The sequence below is a fragment of the Cajanus cajan genome, chromosome 6 (genome assembly GCF_000230855.2).
Source record: "Cajanus cajan strain Asha chromosome 6, NIPB_CcT2T_4, whole genome shotgun sequence".
NCBI lineage: Eukaryota > Viridiplantae > Streptophyta > Magnoliopsida > Fabales > Fabaceae > Cajanus > Cajanus cajan.
Window position 1 is genome coordinate 9,807,099 of NC_138522.1, and position 19,467 is coordinate 9,826,565.

At 29.4% G+C, this 19,467-nt stretch overlaps 1 protein-coding gene and 1 pseudogene across 2 annotated transcripts; one reads left to right on the top strand and one right to left on the bottom strand.

The window, feature by feature from the left end:
- Positions 1-1,088: 1,088 nt before the first annotated feature.
- On the bottom strand, positions 1,089-3,836 carry LOC109812457 (endoplasmic reticulum oxidoreductin-2-like; annotated as a pseudogene). Its single transcript, XR_014434531.1, has 4 exons — positions 3,572-3,836; positions 3,139-3,475; positions 2,624-2,768; positions 1,089-1,460 (listed from the first exon to the last, which is right to left on the bottom strand). The product of XR_014434531.1 is annotated as an endoplasmic reticulum oxidoreductin-2-like (transcript).
- Positions 3,837-6,613: 2,777 nt separating this feature from the next.
- On the top strand, positions 6,614-8,771 carry LOC109812466 (putative pectate lyase P59). Its single transcript, XM_020376439.3, has 4 exons — positions 6,614-6,952; positions 7,112-7,760; positions 7,998-8,240; positions 8,317-8,771. The coding sequence occupies exons 1-4, from the start codon at positions 6,756-6,758 to the stop codon at positions 8,530-8,532; spliced, it is 1,305 nt and encodes a 434-aa protein (XP_020232028.1). The 5' UTR covers positions 6,614-6,755; the 3' UTR covers positions 8,533-8,771.
- Positions 8,772-19,467: the final 10,696 nt, after the last annotated feature.

Below are 19,467 nucleotides of genomic sequence, written 5' to 3' on the forward strand. Positions count from 1 at the left end.
GTTACAACATCAAAACTATTGATTTTTCTCAATAATTTCTCAACATAGTGAGGTTGATTTAAAGAGAAACCATTTTCAATTTTTTTTTTGTATTTGAACACCCAAAATCACGTAAGTTTCTCCCAAGTCTTTCACTTCAAAATTGAAACTTAAAAATTCTTTAATTTCAATAACTACTTTTAAAGAAGTTCCAAAAGTCGATATATCATCAACATATAAACATATAATAACACAATTAGAATCTATCATTTTTATGTACACACAAGAGTCTAAAGTATATACTATAAACCCATAATTCACCAATATATTATTAAATTTTTCATACCATTGTTTAGGTACTTGTTTTAAACCATACAAAAAAAATTTAAGCTTACATTCCTTGTGCTCTTTTCCTGGTACAATGAAGCCTTGCTTCATGTATATTTCTTCTTTTTAATATCCATTTAGAAAAATGATTTTTGCATTCATTTGATGTATAAATAAATTATGAATTGTTGTTAAAGATATTAAAGCATGTACAATGACAATTTTTGTTACTGGTAAATAAGTATCAAAAAAAGTCTATACTTTTTTTTTTTTTTAATAAAGCCATTGATAACCAATCTTGTCTTAAAAGAAAACTTACATTTGGGATAGTTCTCAGAGTAGACAGCATCCCATATCCTTCTTGCAAATGGACCAGTGTAATCAGTATATCTTTCAGGATTCAGTTGAAGATTCACATTGTCATCTCATTATTATGCATTCAATTGACAATTTGACATGTTTATTTTTTTTCTTTGAAAGTTTAATATGTAATAAAATGATTAAATTTTGATACACCAACAGTATAAAAATTGAATCTACACTATCACCCATTAAAAAAAAAAAGTTAAGATTTTAATAAAAGCGAATACTAATTACCCTGTTTTCTGATGGTGAAAAATTTTGCACCAAGGTCGATCAAGTTGAAATTTAGTCATAAAATCATCTTAGTAAATTAAGACATCAAACAAAAACTATTCACCTAGATAAACTCGTTTGAACAACATAATAAAACTGATGTCTCCAAATATGTATGTGCGCGTGTGCAGATGCAAGTATAAATATTTATGAATCTTAAATTCCTAATTTTTATTAATATCTAATATTTCACATAATTAATTGAATAAACTACAACTATGACCATAAATAATTTAGATATGAATTAGCATACAGAGTAACGCACCATTGTCAGTCTCATCATCATTTGTCCATGAATAGTCTATTTCAGAACATCTTCTGAAAGCTTTATTATCAAAAGTACGGTCAACAACTTCTTAAGGATTTCCTTATTGAAAAATAAGATCGTTCAATGATAAGCGAAGGGGCTTCTTAAATGATCTGGAGAGCTCACTTTCTAGACATTCACATACACTACAGTCCCGCAACCAGGACATGCCATCATCTAACTAGAAAAGACAGTCACACCATAACTTCACCTGTAAAAAATCCCACCGCTAGTAAAATAAAACATGCAATTCAGTTATCATTATTTCAACATATAATGCATCATTAGAGGTACAATTTAAGAATGCTATTCATGGCTTTAAAAAACAGAGCAGTCTGGCAGGTTCAATTGGGAACCAACTTGATAACAGTTCCACATTTTAATTACAAAATCAAAATCAGTAAAAAAAACTGAGTGAACTGGTAAAAAAAAACCAGTTAAAATCATTCGATTTACATTTTGCTCCAATTTCTCAAAAATGGCCAAATGACATCACTTGATTGGTATGCACCACGAATTTATTGTCCATGTGTATATATGTCTTGGATTTCAGTTTTGTTTCCATGTTTTGCGATAATTTTTCATTCTACTATTGACATTTATATTCTTAAATTATAATGGAAATGTGAAGACAGAAAAATCCAAGTATCTCAGTTAATCCAATAAATTATGAACCGAAAACTATAGTGTCTTCACTGCTTCACTAACCAGTCCAGTTTTAGCAGTATTGATGCAAGTAACATAATATCATTAGTTTTGGTTCATCTAATCTTCACCATTACTCACTCTAAAGTCAAACTTAGTCGATTAATATAAGTAATAACTATACTAAACACCACACAACAACATACAATAGTTTGCCACATGACAGGGGTAACAAGTTCAATATTTTAAAATCCATAATTGTAGATGAAATAGTTGGACATGAAAGGCACTAAGTTCAGTTGATAATGCTAAATCTTTAATGTGTTTCTACAACATATGTGGTTCTCTCAAATTTCTCTTATTGTTAATCAAATCAAAATTCAAATATTCCATCGATCAAGAAAGCCTTTAAAAATGATCAATCAAAAACAAGCTAGGAACCATCACACATTCTTTCCCTATAAAGGCCCCTCTCAAACCTATATTATGCTGCTAGAATGAATTGGTTGCTAGTAATCTTTAAAAGTAATATCAGGGATAGGATAGGAACCAATGCAAAAGTCAATTTGAACACAAAAACACAAACTATAAGGGCCTAACCAAAACCTAATAGTTTATCAGGCTCTCATCAAACTCAAGATAACCTTGAGAATCAACAGTAAAGATCTTAGTCAACAGGAAATTCATTAAGAAAACTAAGCATAATATAAGATGTGACAATAAGCAAACCTTAAAATAGCAAAAGAAAGGGGTCTTCACAAGCTCATGGAGGAAAAGGTGCAAGTGCAATACTTCCTAAATCCTCATTGAGACTATCCTTAGTTTCATAACCGCGACAACAATCCTTCACCATGCCACTGTACTTTGTTGTACCCTGAAACAAGCTAAACGAAAAATTAAGCCTCCACCCTCGATCAAAATATTATATCATCAAACTAAATTTCTAGTTACATAGCAGGAAAAAAAATCATGGTAAACATGTCTCAACATTCCCATTGTTTGGGGGCACCAATCAATGCAAGAGTTTTTCATTACAATTGCCAATGGAAGACAAACTCGCTTTAGACGTGATATAAATTGTAACAAACAAGATAAGGGAAAACAAGTGGAAAATCATATAAAGAGACATTCTCAGTCCAATATTTTAATCTAAATAATACATCAAGATTCAGAATTCCACAATTTAAAAAAGAAGAAAAAAATTCTAAATATGGGTTATTGACAAGAGAGTTGAGAGAAATTACCCGAGCATAGTGACAAGCTCTATCAATGGCTCCAAATAGAGCTATTCTCGGAGAAGTTTTACACAGCCACAAGAGCCACCACCACCCAAAGCCATCGCGTTCTACAACCCTTTTTCTCAACCTCCACTTTCACCATAACACTTCCCAATGTTGGTGCTTCCGAAGTTTTCACAGACCCATAAGAAGATCGCTGCTCAGTGGCTAAGGAAAATAAAAACCCACCAATGGAGGCGCTAAAATTAAAACCCACCCACCCCAAACTACAAAGCTGCAACCTTTATTGTCACCACAAACACAAACCCAGAAACCCCACCCACCATTCCCATCACTCCAAACCCTAAACCATCATCACACATTTGTAAAGGATGAGCGAGGCAACAACAAACAAAAGACAAAACTAAATACGCAAGTAAAAGGGTTTCACTATGTTTACCTCAAATGTTATTCGTCGAAGAGGGCTTCAACGCCTGGACCGTCGTTAGTCAAAGATTAGCGAGCCTAGATCGTCATTAGTCGAAGATGAATGATAGCTCTTTAGGTCAAGATGAGTATATGTTCCCACAGGGCTGCTTCAGAGATCAGTCTGTGTTCGCACAGAGTGTTGAGTGGCTAAGCTTGTTGTAGGTACTATGTGTTTGCGCAGTAAGGCAATTATTTATCCCTTCTACATCGGTCAATAGAAAACTCGATGTAGAATACTTTACTAATTTCATTTCTACATGGTCACTAATATAATTGACATAGAATAGTTCACATTTACATCATTTTTAAGAAGAACCAATGTAAATATGTATATATTTTTTACTTATTTACAAGTTTGTCATCGCGTATTTTTTTTTACATCTTTTTGAGGGGAACCGATGTAAATATAACGATGTTGAATAGTAATTTTCTAGTAATAATTTGAAAATTTCTAGTAATGTACTTGTTATGATTAATGACATCATACGTTCCATATTTCTTTTCAAGTGTCTTCCAATTATATTTTGTAGACTTTTTGACACAAAGAGATATAAAAGATTGTTATGCATATGATTAAGGAGATGACCATGTACCAATTTATTATATTTTTCATGGTTCTTATATGTATTAATTGTGGCTTCCATATCCTCATTACTAGCTACGGATGGCATATAAATTTGTATTTGTAGGTAATACTCGAATCCACTCCGATTGAGATGGGGAATACTTGATTGGATCGAGTATGGATATGGGTATGGATAGTACTGATTTATTAAATTGGGTATGAGATAGAGATGGATATACTTACCCGTCCCGTACACTTACCTGTTTTAAATTTCTAGAAAATTAATATATTTTGTGATTAGTATTCTATGTTGAAATTATTTTTTTATATATGTTTTCTTAAGAAAATAATTAATTTCTAGCCAAATAAGAGACAAATACGGGCATACTTGATATCTAATAGAGACAAAGATGAGGATACAAATTTTATACTCATCAGATATGAAAACAGATACAAATATAGGGGATAAGGACGAAATAGTAAAACCTAACCCGCTCCACCCTATTTTCATCCCTACTCATTACTTACCTCAAGAGGAATGGTAGTAGTATCTTTGAATAGAAGTTAGTCAACCTCAAGTTGCTCGAAGATGAGTAATCCTTGTGACCATCACTTTTAGTTTCTTCCATCAAGTAGTTCAAACTTTGACATATCATACAAAGCCTTATTAAACAACAAAGCCATTGGGAAAAAAATTTCTTTCAAATTGTAAGAAATATAGGAGAATAAGAGTTCTGTCATGACAAGAACCATAGATTAAATTTCTAGTGGATCCCAACTCAATAATCAATTTGTTTCTTAAGGTTTACACAACGATATGTTCACACATTGGAGTCTCATAAATAATGCCCAAAACAATATAGAGTAAAGAAAGAAAATATGAAGTTTAGAGAAGAATTATCCTATCTAAAGTGTGATGAATGTAACCTTTTATGAAACAAAAATATTAGATCGTTGACATGTCATTAATTTCATTAAAGACAACCAAATGCTATCAAAATCAATATTTCAAATGCTCTTGAATGGCTATTAAAATCAAAAACCAATAATTAAAGTAAATCAAATTCTGCCAACAATCATAAGTCATACATCAAATGTTGCCAATAGTCATAAGTGTGATACAATGGGAAAAGAGAAAATTAAAGGCTATTATGACTCAACAAAAACAAGAATTAAATGTCATTATACCAATAGGTATACGACAATAACACAACATAACATAAAAGACATTTTATGAAATAAGTTAATAAACTTTATATGCTTTTAAAAGTTGTTTTTTCACCCCAAATGCACATTGTAATATATTTGATTTAATGTTTTACAAAATTGTAAGTTACTGAATTTTAAAATTAAAAAAGTTATGAATCATTTATAACGTTCAAAAGTATTTTTATTTTAAGTGACAAACTTCATATATAAAAAATATATAATACTTATCTAAAATTGTATTAAAGAACTATTTTCACAAAAATAATAAGATAAAAGTTGGTATTAATACATTGGGTGATAAAAAATTCCATTGTTTGTACTTATAATATTATTTTTGATGTATAGGTTTTAATCAAATAATAAAATATTATATATATATATATATAACTAATTTTTAAATGACAAAATTTAAAATTACAAAATTTGAACCATACTAAATTGTACTTAATATTTTTGTTTTATTCAAATGATTTTTAAATCAAAAGCTAAACCAAATTGCACTACGAAAATTGCTATACTATGAGTAATGGAAAATCTTACTAATCCATCCACAAATTCTCTTATATTATCTTATAATGAAAATATCAAGTAAAAGTATGTATTTAATTTCTAAAAAATATATAATGTATTTAATACATTTTTTTACGATGATGTCATGATTTGAACTTAAGGATATCATTAGTAAGATGATAGGTAGGAGGATTAAAAAACAATTTCTCAATATTTCTCTAATTATCCATCACCTATACTAGTGCAGACTACTATTTCATGTTATCTATAGATTTGTGCCTAACCTTGCTATTTTCCTTCTTATTTTGCCTCAATACATGGTTAAATAACAAGTGTACCTAAATTTCCTAGACAAAATACTTATTTGTTAGCACATGTACTAAAATATCTAAAAGTTGGACAAAGAAAGCAAAGAGACTAACTGACTAAAAACAAGCTTTCTGTTTAGGGAAAGGCTTTCCACCCTTCCCTCACCATGCTTCATTTTTGTATCTCTACTTTAATTAGATTTATGTCTGCTATATACAATATCTTCGACCGATTTATAATATTTAAATTTTCCAACATATGGTAAATTGGTAATTCATGTCTAAAAGGATTACAATCACAAGCAAATATATAGCAGATATAGCAAAATCAACGCATATTCACTCGTTTTGGCGATTGCTATCTATTCATTCACACAAAGATATAACAGCAAGGATCTTGTAGCATATATCGGGTCTAGCGCAAAGCAAGGGATATATAACTCAAAACGCTGAAAAAAAAACTCAATATATATACATAGGTTACAAAGCAGGTACAAAACAAAAACAAAAGCTTAAAGACACACACGATTTAAGATCTTGCGTAGAAAGAAACAATTATTATCATGGAAGCTAGCAAGTTGATGACATTGTTGTTCTTTTATGTATTTTATTTTGCCATATTCCCTACCGTGAAGGCTAACATAGGTCACATGGACCATGTCTGGCATAAGCGATTGTTGGAAGCAAGGGAAGCTGCAAAGCAGGCTTATCATCCAGATCCCATGAAAGTCACCGAGGAATTCAATGCACACGTCATTAGGTACGCAAGCATGAGCATTTTTAATTTCAATTCTCCTTAATTGGTTGCAAATATATGTTGCTCTTAATCTACCATCATGTAACACACAAGCTTGCATTGTTTTTATTTGTACATTGGTATATTAATCGATTATTAATAGAAAGTTTTGGTTATACATAGAGCTGTGGAAGGGTCGAATAGCACAAGAAGAGGGTTAAAATACAGTGGTCCATGCAAGGCTACAAATCCCATTGACCAATGTTGGAGATGTGACCCAGATTGGGAGAAAAACCGCAAGAAGCTTGCAGATTGTGTTTTAGGATTTGGCCACGGCACAACGGGAGGAAAAGATGGCAAAATTTACGTGGTAAGCGACAATTCCGACGATGACCTCGTGAACCCTAAACCAGGGACATTGAGACACGCCGCGATTCAGAAAGAGCCATTGTGGATCATTTTTTCCAAAAACATGAAAATCAAGCTTAAGGCTGAGCTCATGTTGACGGATAACAAGACCATAGATTCACGCGGCGCCAACGTTCACATATGCAACGGTGCCCAAATAACGTTGCAGTATGTGAATAATATCATCATTCATGGCCTGCATGTTCACGACATCAAGAGATGCAGCGGTGGCCTCATAAGAGACTCCATGAGTCACTATGGAATCCGCGCCATGAGCGATGGTGATGGGATTTCGATTTTCGGAGCCACGCGTATTTGGATCGATCATGTTTCCATGACCAATTGCGACGATGGCCTCATTGATGTCGTTAGTGCTTCCACGGCTGTTACTATCTCCAATTGCCATTTCACCAGACACAATGATGTAATCACATCACTATCTCCACTTTCTGACTCTCATTTCATGTTTTTCTTTCAGAATTAGAGTTTTACAAAGATAACATGCATTTATATTTAATCAAATCATTTATCACGTATATTATAAGGTGAAACTTTAATTCTAATAGTAGAACGGTACTAACAATACTTATAATACTGCATGTAAGTTTTCTCTGATTTTTTTTTTCTTGTGCAGTAACATTGGTTTCATTTTGTGATTCAGGTTTTGTTATTTGGTGCAACTGATAGCTTCACTGGTGATAAAGTGATGCAAGTGACTTTGGCTTTCAACCATTTCGGGAGAGGATTGGTTCAGAGGATGCCGAGGTGCAGGTGGGGCTTCGTTCATATTGTAAACAATGACTACACTCATTGGCTAATGTATGCAATTGGTGGAAGCCAACAACCCACCATCATCAGCCAGGGCAACCGATTTGTCGCTCCAAATAACCAAGCTGCAAAAGAAGTAGGTAAAAATAATAATGTTATTCATGCATGCAACAATGCACTAATGATATTGTGGTGCATGCATGATATTGCAGGTGACAAAAAGAGAATATGCACCAGAAAGTGAGTGGAAATCATGGGATTGGAGATCAGAAGGTGATTTATTGATGAATGGAGCCTTCTTTATTGAGTCTGGGAAGAAAGTCACGAATGCTCCCAAGACAGACCTCAAAGCAATGCCTGCAAAAAGCGTAGCGGATCTCACTCGCTTTGCAGGTCCTATAAAATGTCAAGTGAACAAGCCGTGCTGAACAAAATACATTGGAATGATGTTAATATTAGAGACACGTTGTAACATAAATAAGTCAAGTACATATATCAGACCCTAAGCGAACGAATGCTTCCGTGGTTTTTTAATTTCTTTTACTCGCTTTGTGTACATTCTTCCTTTTCCCTTGTTTTTATAATTTGAGGGATCAGGTAAAGAGAATAGAAGAACTATGATGTACATAGTGTAAAATAATGCAAAGCACATTTTTTTTTTAAGGAATGGGTGGTGTGTTATCAATTCTGTTTCATTAATTCATAGTAAATATTCAAATTTTCATGCATGTTAATTAGTTTATGAATGGCAAGGCCAGTTATCATTAATTATGATTAGTATATTTTCTCTTGCATTAATATTGTGTTGGAAATTAAAATAAAATCACAGAAAAACACTACCTTTGCTAGAGCAAGAATGTAGGATTGGTAAGATTCGTGGGGGTTATATATGGATTAAATATATATAGGCAGCATGAAGATGTTCTTGGACATCCCCAAGCATGAAAAGGAGCAAATGAAGTTAATGTATACAATATTCAATATAAAATTAATTAATTTTATTTTAAGTATAGGGTTATAGAAATAATAGCATTTAAATATTTTTTTTGACAAATATTTTATTATAGTTATAATATTTATTGTAAAATAATAAATTTTTTTATTTAGACAAATATACTATTTTTTTGTATAGTCTTTATTACAAAGTAATTATAGTTTTTCTCTTTTAAACAAAATATCTGGATATAATTATTTCCTTAATAAATAGTATTTTATTTTATAATATGTTATTATTATTTTTAAGGTTATAATTAAATAGTTATATTTAAAATTAAATAATTTTATAAAAAAATATATCAATTTTAATTGATAATTAAAATTTATTTATATTAAATTTTTCAATGAAATAAGGTTATTAGGAACACTAATAAAGGGCCAGGGTGCAGCTAATAAACAAAGAGGGAAAGAAAAAGTAAAAGGAAAAGAGACGAAATAATTAGGCTTTGAGGAAGGCTCACAAGAAATATAAATGAATTAGTACAAAAGGATCGTACCGACAAAAGAAAGGGTCTCACTTTGGAGGGGACTTTAAGTTTTATTTGGACAAGCGGAATTACAAAATTTCACATAATTTAAAATTTTTAAAATCAAAATTACTTTAATTTTAATTTTCATCATTCATCAAATATTTTATTTAGATAATAAATTTAATTTTTAAAGTTTTAAATTTTTAATTTAAATATGAAAATTTTAATTTCACTGCAAATAAATAATAAGTAAACAAGATACAAAAATGTTAGAGTTAATCATCTATACACTGTTAGTGTAAATTTTTTTCACTGACAACCAATTATATCTTTTAATTGTATCATGTCACTATAAACACATTTACTTTTAACAGTGACATGACATAATTAAAAGATATAATTGATTGTCAATGTAAAAAAATTTTTATACTAATAGTGTATAACTGATTAACTCGAAAAAAAAAAAAAAAAGTTAACCATAAAGTATTGGTTTATAGGACTTACACAACCAGTCAACCACTTCATCTTATTAGATAGCCAAACCCTTACTACATAACGCAAAAGTCATAACTAACTCAACAAAGAGTTTATGATATCTAATAAAACCAGTGGACTTTTCTTTCTTGACAGCGAGCAAGAAATATTCATCTTATAATTAAATGTAAGCGTATGCAGACTAGGTCATTAGAGGAGAAATCTTTGATGAGGAAAGCTGACCTAGTTCAATATATAATAACGAACCCAAGAATCTAACCAAAAATGAACGTTGTTATTATGAAACTTCAATTGGCAAAGTCATCCTTTGTATCATAGTCTAACAAATTAAATATCATACGGATTCAATATATTTTTTCATTAGACGTTTTGCAACATATTTTAAGAAGACTTGCGTAACAAGTGGGGAAAGCGAAGTCTACTTTCAATATATATATATAGGGTTTAGGATTTATGGAATTACTTGAATTAAGGAAATAAAGTATTAAATAATTTTTAATTCTTTTTAAAAAATTTGTAGTATCATATAATGAAGTAACATATAATGACGTATCTAGGGATGGCAATAGGGTCTCGTGGGGGCGGGTAATAATAAACTCGTCCCCACCCCGCTAGATGAAAATTGACCCATATCCGTCCCATATTCGCGCAGGTATCTGTTAAGTGGGTATCGATGAATTTCTTGAATACCCGTGGGTATCAATGAATATCCATGGATATTTATAAAATTTTTAAGAAATTAAAAAATTATATTATAAATAATTTTAAGTTTATATTTAATGTCATTGAAAATTTGAAATATTAAAAATAAAATTTTAATGTTAATTTTGAACTTGTAATTAACGTTAATTTTGTTGAAATAACAACAAAAAAGCAAGATAATCAATAACTCAAAATACATCAATCTCACAAGTAAGTGAAAGTCTCATATCACAAAGCTACAATAATTCAATCTCATAATTTCAAACGAAAGTAAACAACTTAAAATACATAAATTTTATTGGTCCAATTAAAGCTAGAAAATTAATCAAATTATCTATCTTTTTGGTACAAGAATAATTAAGATATTTAAGAAATATTATTAAACGGGTATCCGCGGGTATGGATACCATCATACCCACCCCGCCCCATTTATAAACGGATAAAAAATTATTCATCTCCATTATTTGTGAGTACCCAATTAACCTACTCATTTATTATCCATGGCGGATTTTACTCACAGATATCCGCGAGTGCGGATTTAAACTAATGTATAAAAAAAAATTAAAAGACCAAAAGTATAGTAAAATTAAATATAAATTAACAAAATTATAATGACGTTAGTTTGTATAAATTTAATATAATTTTTTAAAACAATTATAAAGACTTTTTTTAAAGTGTTTATTGTTGTAGGAATTAACTAAAAATTCTATGTTTTTGTTGTAATATTGTACTGGCATGAATATCCTCCAACTTTATGAAAATTAGTTATCATTAAGAGTTAGTACCTTCACTGCATTAAACCTATTATCAAATTCAATACTTGAACCGCGAAACTTCAAAAAAGCGTTTGTTATGCAGAAGCTTTTACTTTTTTTAAGAATTTTAAATTGAAAATCTTAATTTTTTTTTGTTTGGTAACTATTTAAAAATAAAAGATTCTTAGGAAATATAGTTCCTTGAAAAATATTTTATCCCACTTAAAAAAAAAATTCTCATAAAAGTTGAGAATTCAACTTTCTTAAGTTAGGAGTAAAATTTTATGTATTTAAAAAGATTACAATACTTTTTTTTTTTTTCAAAACAGAAAACTTAATTAATATTTTTTTTTATCTAGTATCACTTGAACAACAAACACGAAAACATATTAATTTTATAAACTAATTAAAATATAAATTAAATTAAATTAAATAATTCATTAGACATATTATTTTTTATCACTTTTAATTATATTTTTTTAAGAAAAAAGAAAACCAGTCCAATGTTTCATGTATAAACTTTTAGCAAATTATTTTATTGTATTTTTTATTAAAAATATTTTATTTTCATTAGGTAGAAATTACTATTTTTTTTATCACTTTTCTTGTTAATCTAATAATAAAAATTATATAATTATATAATTTTCATAAGATATGATTTTATAGTTATTTAAAATTTATAAATATAAAATTGCATTACTAATTTGCAATTAAAATTTTTAGCTTCTAAATTTAATAAATTATTTAAACAAAATAACGTTATATATTTTTTTATAGCTTAATTATAGTTTAATTTTTATTTTTATTTTGATTGTTAATTTAACTTTTTTTATTATGATAAATCCTGAAAATTATATTTTATATTTGTACTTTATGCTATATATGTTAATTTATTTTACATTATATATGTTAATTTAATGTTATATATGATTTAATGTAATTTTGTGTATAGTTTAATTACATGTAAATTGTTGATTTGTTATTTTAAGTTAAATATTTTTTTTATGTAAGATTATGACACATTTACATTCCCTAAAGAAGAAGAAATTCAATTTTTTATAAAAGATATTTTTATAAAAAAATATTTATATAGTCGAGAAAGTAATATTATAATCAAATGTAAGAATCTTTATTTTTAGAAAATTTATATTAATATTCTCAAGAACCTTTATGAGTAATTACACATATTTTAATCATTTCTAAGAATTGTGATTTCTAGATTTATAATTCTCTGAAATCATGATTTCTAGAATTTATAATTCTCAAAAATTATAATTTTTGAAATTTGTAATTCTTAAGAATCATAATTTTTGAGTATGAAAATACTTCTTTCCTTTAACATAATTAAAAACTCTATAAAAGTATATAATTAAAAAAATAATTTAACCTAATTAATTAAAATAGTTTCTAATTATATTATTTTTCATTCACATGTTTAAATTATGAGAAGGGGAAATTAATTTGAATTTCAATCAAACGCACTGTTGAAAGAAGGCACGCCATCTGCTTATATATTTTACACACTGTCACCAATAATTGTTATAAAAAAAAAAATCACCAGCAAAATTAAGATGCTTTCATCGCGGTGAGTGATATTTTTCCTTATAATTTTTTATTATTAGTTAAAAAATTAAATTTTGATAGATTTTCTTATCACTAAATCATGAGATGAGAGACTTAAAAAATTTATAAATTTTAATTATTTTCCGTCAATAACAAAAAGAGTGGTGGAAAAAAAAAATTGTTTGTGTTTCTCTTTTGTCCCTTATCAGAATGATTTTGGCGAGTTATCATCTCCCCCTTTTAATTATAAAATTAAACACCCAAAAAGTCAATACAAGGTTTCAATGGTCTCTATCAAGTTTCAACTTTCAATAATATAAATTTTATTAGTTGTCTAGTGTTAGGGAAATCGAGGTAAATTTAACTTCTTTTTCTTTATGAAACCGTCCGCCATCTTAGCTAAATTTTAAATTAACTTAGTCTCGGGGTTATTGAAATCCTAACCATATCCGATTATTAAATAGAAAAGTACTTTTAATTGTTTTCAGGTAATATAATTAATTTTTCCTTTATATATATATATATGAAAGAGGAATTCGTTTATTGCACAAGTAAGTTTATCTAAACTTACTTTATCCAATAATTCATGATTTACATAAAATTTTAATAATTCAACCGTTAAATTTAAAGTTCTTAATATATAAGTCTAAGTCTACAAATTTTTAAAATTTTTGAAAATTATTGGATACTTTTTTCATTAATGCATATAAAATATTTTTAATAATTATATGTCAATTTGAATTAATGAAACGAAGTATTAAATGCAGACTTAATTTATGCATTAAAAATTGTAATACCCTAATTCCTTCCTTCCCTCCTTCACTTTCATTTCTCAATTATAAAACTTCTTCATTTGATTCTTAAAGGTTGAGCATTTGGTAGAACAAGGAAGATTCAAGCTTCGGGGTCGGAAGGTTCTTCTCTTCTTCTCCACATTCCTCTTTATTTACGGAGCTCAGAAACCCGAAATCAGGTTAGGGATATTAACCATTTTGTTGTTCGATTCAAATAGATTGATTTTTGATGAAGTATGGGTTGTGTGTGTGTAAATGGATTTGAGTTGAGAGGATTGAAGTAGGAAATGAGGTTTTGAGGTTTTGAAAAGAAGTAGAAATGTGATGAATTTGAGTTGAATCTCTTGTTGCATGTAGTTATTCTTTGGATTTTTTTTTGTGTTGTTAGTGAATATTGTTGGCATGGTGGTAGTTGCATGTGCTGGGGTACTCTTAAATACAGGATTTTGATGAAAATCGAGTGTTATATGTGCTAGTTTCTGAACTCGCGTCAGGCATGCCTTCACGGCGTCGGGTGAGCATTCAACAAAGACTCAAATATCACGATCACGTCGGATGCGAAGATGGTCGCACTGGGCGTGAAGTGGAATTGAGGTCTCTGGTTGAATGATGTTGAGCGTGGAAGAGGTTGCACCGAGTGTGATACTAGAAAGAGGTGAAGTGGGGACCTCTACTAAGGTAGCGTCGGGCGTGTATTGACCACGCCAGGCGTAATTCCTTAGAGGAGTCTTTGTCAGGCCTTAGCGCCGAGTGAGACATCCTATGCTAGGCGCGTGAGGGCCCTGTTGACATCAATGTTAATTAGCGAATTAAAGTTGGAGATCTTTGACAGACCCATGCCGGGCTGAGCATCTCTCAAGCTGGGCGAGATTCCCTTGGGGAGTCTCTACCAAATTGGCGTCGTGCATGACTTAACCCGCGCCGGGCGCGATAAAGCTTTAGAGCTCTCTGTTTGAGCTTAGCACCGGGCGAAATAGGAGTTTCGCCGAGCGCGCCTCTATTGCTATGAAGGGTTAATAGTTGATCTTCTAATGTTGATGTTGAGTTGTATAGTTGTTAATTAGTTGAAGTTGTTTATATGTTGTTTAATTGTAAAGTTGTTTAAAAGTTAAGTTGTATGTTATTTTGTAAAGTTGATTAAAGTTGTTAAACTGATTAAATATTGCTAAAGTTGTTTATTAAAGTTGATACCATGATGACTATAGTTGTAAATTTGTTAAGTTGAGGACATATGGTTGATGATATATATCCTAAGTTGATGATACATAATACTAAGGTGATAAGTTGAAAGTTTTCTAAAGTTGAATCCCTTAGCACTATGTGGGCAACATAGAAGTAGTCGATCCATGTTATGGTTGAGTGACCAAATAAGTAAGGTATCTAGTTAGAGATGTAGTCATTGACTAGGTACTGGAGGGTGCGTGATACTTGAAGGCCAGTGGGTGGCATGTGGATTGGTGATGCAAGTCAAGGTCGTGGTAGGCTCATACCCAAACCCTTCTACCCTGATAGTAGTACTAGACCTCCAAGTCTAAGTGTCACACCTGAGCAATCAACTATTGTTGTTTATATCTAGTTCTCTTTGGAGTTCCTCATGTTGTCTTATACTTGACCTGACTAAGATAGGTCTAAAAGCTAGATTCGGTAGGGTTATGCCACTTAGATTGCTCAACCTCAATTTTTGAGATCTCCTAAGTTGTATATGTGTGACGATGCATTAGTCGATCTTGCATATGTTGTTGTATATGTTGATGTATGTGTTGTGTTCTAAAGTTGAAGTTGAAAGTTGAATGATTGTATTATATATTGTTGCTTATTTTATGATGATGTCATTTTATGATGATTATTATTGTGAGCTTACCCTAGTTGTTTTCTTTGTGGTTGGAACTACTATGATCATACTATTGTATGCGAGCAGATTAGGAGTAGGTGTTGGGTCGTGATGATAGGCATTTTTTTGGTTGAGATGTAGCAAGGAAGCTGACATTTTGTTATTTTGTTGTAGTTGGCTACTAGATGTTTTGTATAGGGTATTATGTCACATTTGCAGTTATATATATAACTGCAAACACATACACACACACATGTGTGTGTGTGTGGAATATTTTAGTTGTGTATTCTCATTGTGTATATATATATTTGTCAGAATGTGATATTTTATTTTATGCATGGTGCATGGTTTGGGAAAATGTAATTGTACATTTTCCCATTAACGCCATAGATTGTGTGAGACATGATGAGTCGTTACAAGAATTTTAAATTTAACGGTTGGATCATTAAAATTTAATGTAGAATATAAATTATTAAACAAAATAAATCTAAATAAACTTATTCATAAAATAAACAAATCCCTTATTTATATATATATATATATATATATATATATATATATATTATATAATTTTTTAATATTAACATCAAATGTAACAAATTATTAGAAAGAGAGATCCTATTACATATAATCAATATTTGATGTGAATTATTTAGTGATTTTATTAATTATCAATAAAGTAACTAAATAATTCACACCAGTATCCAAAAACATCAAACAAATTTATAAATTACATTCATATATCTTATATATTAGTTGAATTTCAATATAGTATTTTGATATCGGTATTTTTAAATTAAGAAAATATAAACTAAAATAAAAAAAACAATAAGGCATTTAAAAAACTATATATAACTTTAAAATCCTATAAAGTTAATCTAGTCTATTAAACTTTTTTAATGACAACTTATACATATATAATTATACTTAATATTAATCGAAGAAATTTTAGTAATTAAAGGAAAATAAAATATTAATTGACTTAGATGAGTTGAAAAGCTATGTTTATCATATTCCACCAAGCCTTCGTTTGATAGCTTAGAAATAGGCAAGAAAATAAGAGTGAGAAAATGTAAACGAGGGTGGAAAATAAAAAGGTATGATTTGTCTTCATAAATGTGGAATCTGATACTGATGTATATGTTAAATATGTTACTTTTAATTTTATATCTATGTGAGATATATAATATTTGTAAATTCAAAAAATGATCATTAATTATTTTATTCGTTGTTTAAAAGTTCATGTATTGAATTGTCATAATTCAATAATAAAATAAAATTATATGATTTTAATTACTTGCACAGTTCATATATTTCAGATGCAGTTATACAGTTAGAAATATTTTCTTTTTAAATTAAAATGAATCTAATAGGATTAATAACTTCAACTAAATTTTAATTTTATTAATCAAAAACATTCTAATATAAGTCATAGCTACACATATAAAAAACTTACCTCAGTTATTTTCACAACAACACCTAATTAAAACAAAAGTTCAAAATAAAATGTTAACAAGGATGATAATAGAATCTTTGTCCATGTGTACATTTGGGATAGATAAGGTATATAAAAAATTGTAAGGTATATAAAAAAAAAAGCTACAAGTTAAATTATTTTTATATAATATTAGATACACAAATGATGAACACACTATCAATATTTTAGTAGGCAATTAATAAAAGGACCCAAATCACCAAAATCTAATAATTTAGAGACATAAATTATGAGAAAAATTACTAGGAACAAAATTCATCAAAAAGTAAAAAATTTGGGAGCACAAAGTGCAATTAAATCTTTATCAAATATGTTACGTCATTAAATTAATTCATGTCAACACTCCATTATCAAAATTTGTCAAAAAGTAAAATTTTAAAATCATAAAGTGCAATTAAACCTAAATAAATATTAATTATACTAAGTTAAATTACTGAAAATTAAATTAAACTTAACAAAGGTAAGTATCATTGAATTAAATTAATTTAATCTAATTCAATGGAAATGTCTACTATATATAAGATATATTTCATTAATATAATTTTATTATTTTTCACCCCTCTATAATTTAAACTATTGTTTTTAGTTCCAATTTGTGTAATTACGTATTTGTTTATTAAAAGATTAAGTGACTATCTCAAATATTATGTACAACTATAATGATATCATGTTAGTATGTGACATCTTTAAAAAATTAATAAACCATTAAAATAAATATTATTTATATATCTTAAAATCATTCTTAGGAATTAAAATAGTGATTTTAAATTTTAGAGAAAAAACTTTTTAAAAATATTTTTTACAAGGGCCAAAATAAAAATATACTCATTTTACAAGAGCATTAATATTTTATGAACACCAAAAATAATATTTACAAATTTTAGAAGGATGAAAATAAAAAAATTATTTTTACATGCACTCTAAAAAAAACCCAACTTACATAGTTATAGGCCTTTTCAAAATATACCCAACTTACATAATTATGTTTTTTTTTTAAATCTACCATCAAGTTAAAACATTGTGTCTCTTGCTTCTTTTGAACTAAATCCACTGGCTCATTCACCAAAACACTATTAAATCATTTGTTAAACTCAAAGTGTCCCTTATTTCTAAGGTCCATAGACTGGTAGTTTGAGGATAACAAATTTTTTGTGACTGTGGAAAATTTTTGGAGGAGATAGATGTACAGGGATGAGGGCCTTTGTTTTGAAGGAAAAATTGAAAGAATTAAAAAGGAAACTGAAGGTAGGAATACAGAATAGTTTGGGAACACACAAAAAGCATACAAACAAATCGAAATTAAAATGAACAGGCAGGACAAAAAAAAGTAGGTAGAAGGTTTGAATGAGGGTGAGATATATTTGAGAAAGGAACTATAAGAGAAATTTTGGAGGGCAACAACTCGCAATGAGTCTCTTTTGAGACAAAAATTAAGATTATTTGGCTGTGAGAAGGAGACAACAACACAAAATACGTTCATGTGTTGGTTAATTAGAGGAGGTGATGGAGGTGAGTAGTAGGAGTGAAACTCAAACTCTTCCTAAACTCCTCCTAGGCTCGGATCTTCTTCAATGGAGATGGAAACACACTTGAAGAACTCGTGAAGATGAAGAACACTTGCTGAAATGGAAGAAGGAAGCATCCAAGCTCAAGAACTCAAGGGATTGCACACTTCAAAGTGAAGGAAACTAGGTTTTCCTAAGGTTTTTGAAGGCATTCTCTTAGGTTTTCTCTCTTGGATATTTCGGTGACTCTTGAGGGAATTAGCTGAAGGTAATGTTCAGAAATTCTCATATATTCAAAAGTGTTTTTACATGGAGGGAAGAGATACAATTATAGAAGGAAAATTAGGTCAAGCTTGGCGGCAACCAAGTAGGCATAGTTGGCGCCAAGTTTGAATTTCAAATTTTGAATTTGAAATTCAAACTTTGGCCACTCACATGCTTAAACCGGATTGCTACCTTCATTTAGGTGTCATTTAGGAGTGATTTGAAGTGAATTTGAGCTCACATGGCCGGAACTACTACATGCCATCCATGTGACTCAAATTCATCTCAAATTACTTCTAAATGATGCATAAATGAAACCTAATTCTCCTATTAATGTATTCTTCATATAATCCTAATCTAATGACCGAAATACATTGGTCTAATGAATACAATGAATAGGAAAAAATATAAGAAGAAGAATGAGCCTAATATTGGGTATCAAAAGCCCAAAGCTTAAGAAGCCCAAAAATAAGCCCAAGCACAACAACCCTAA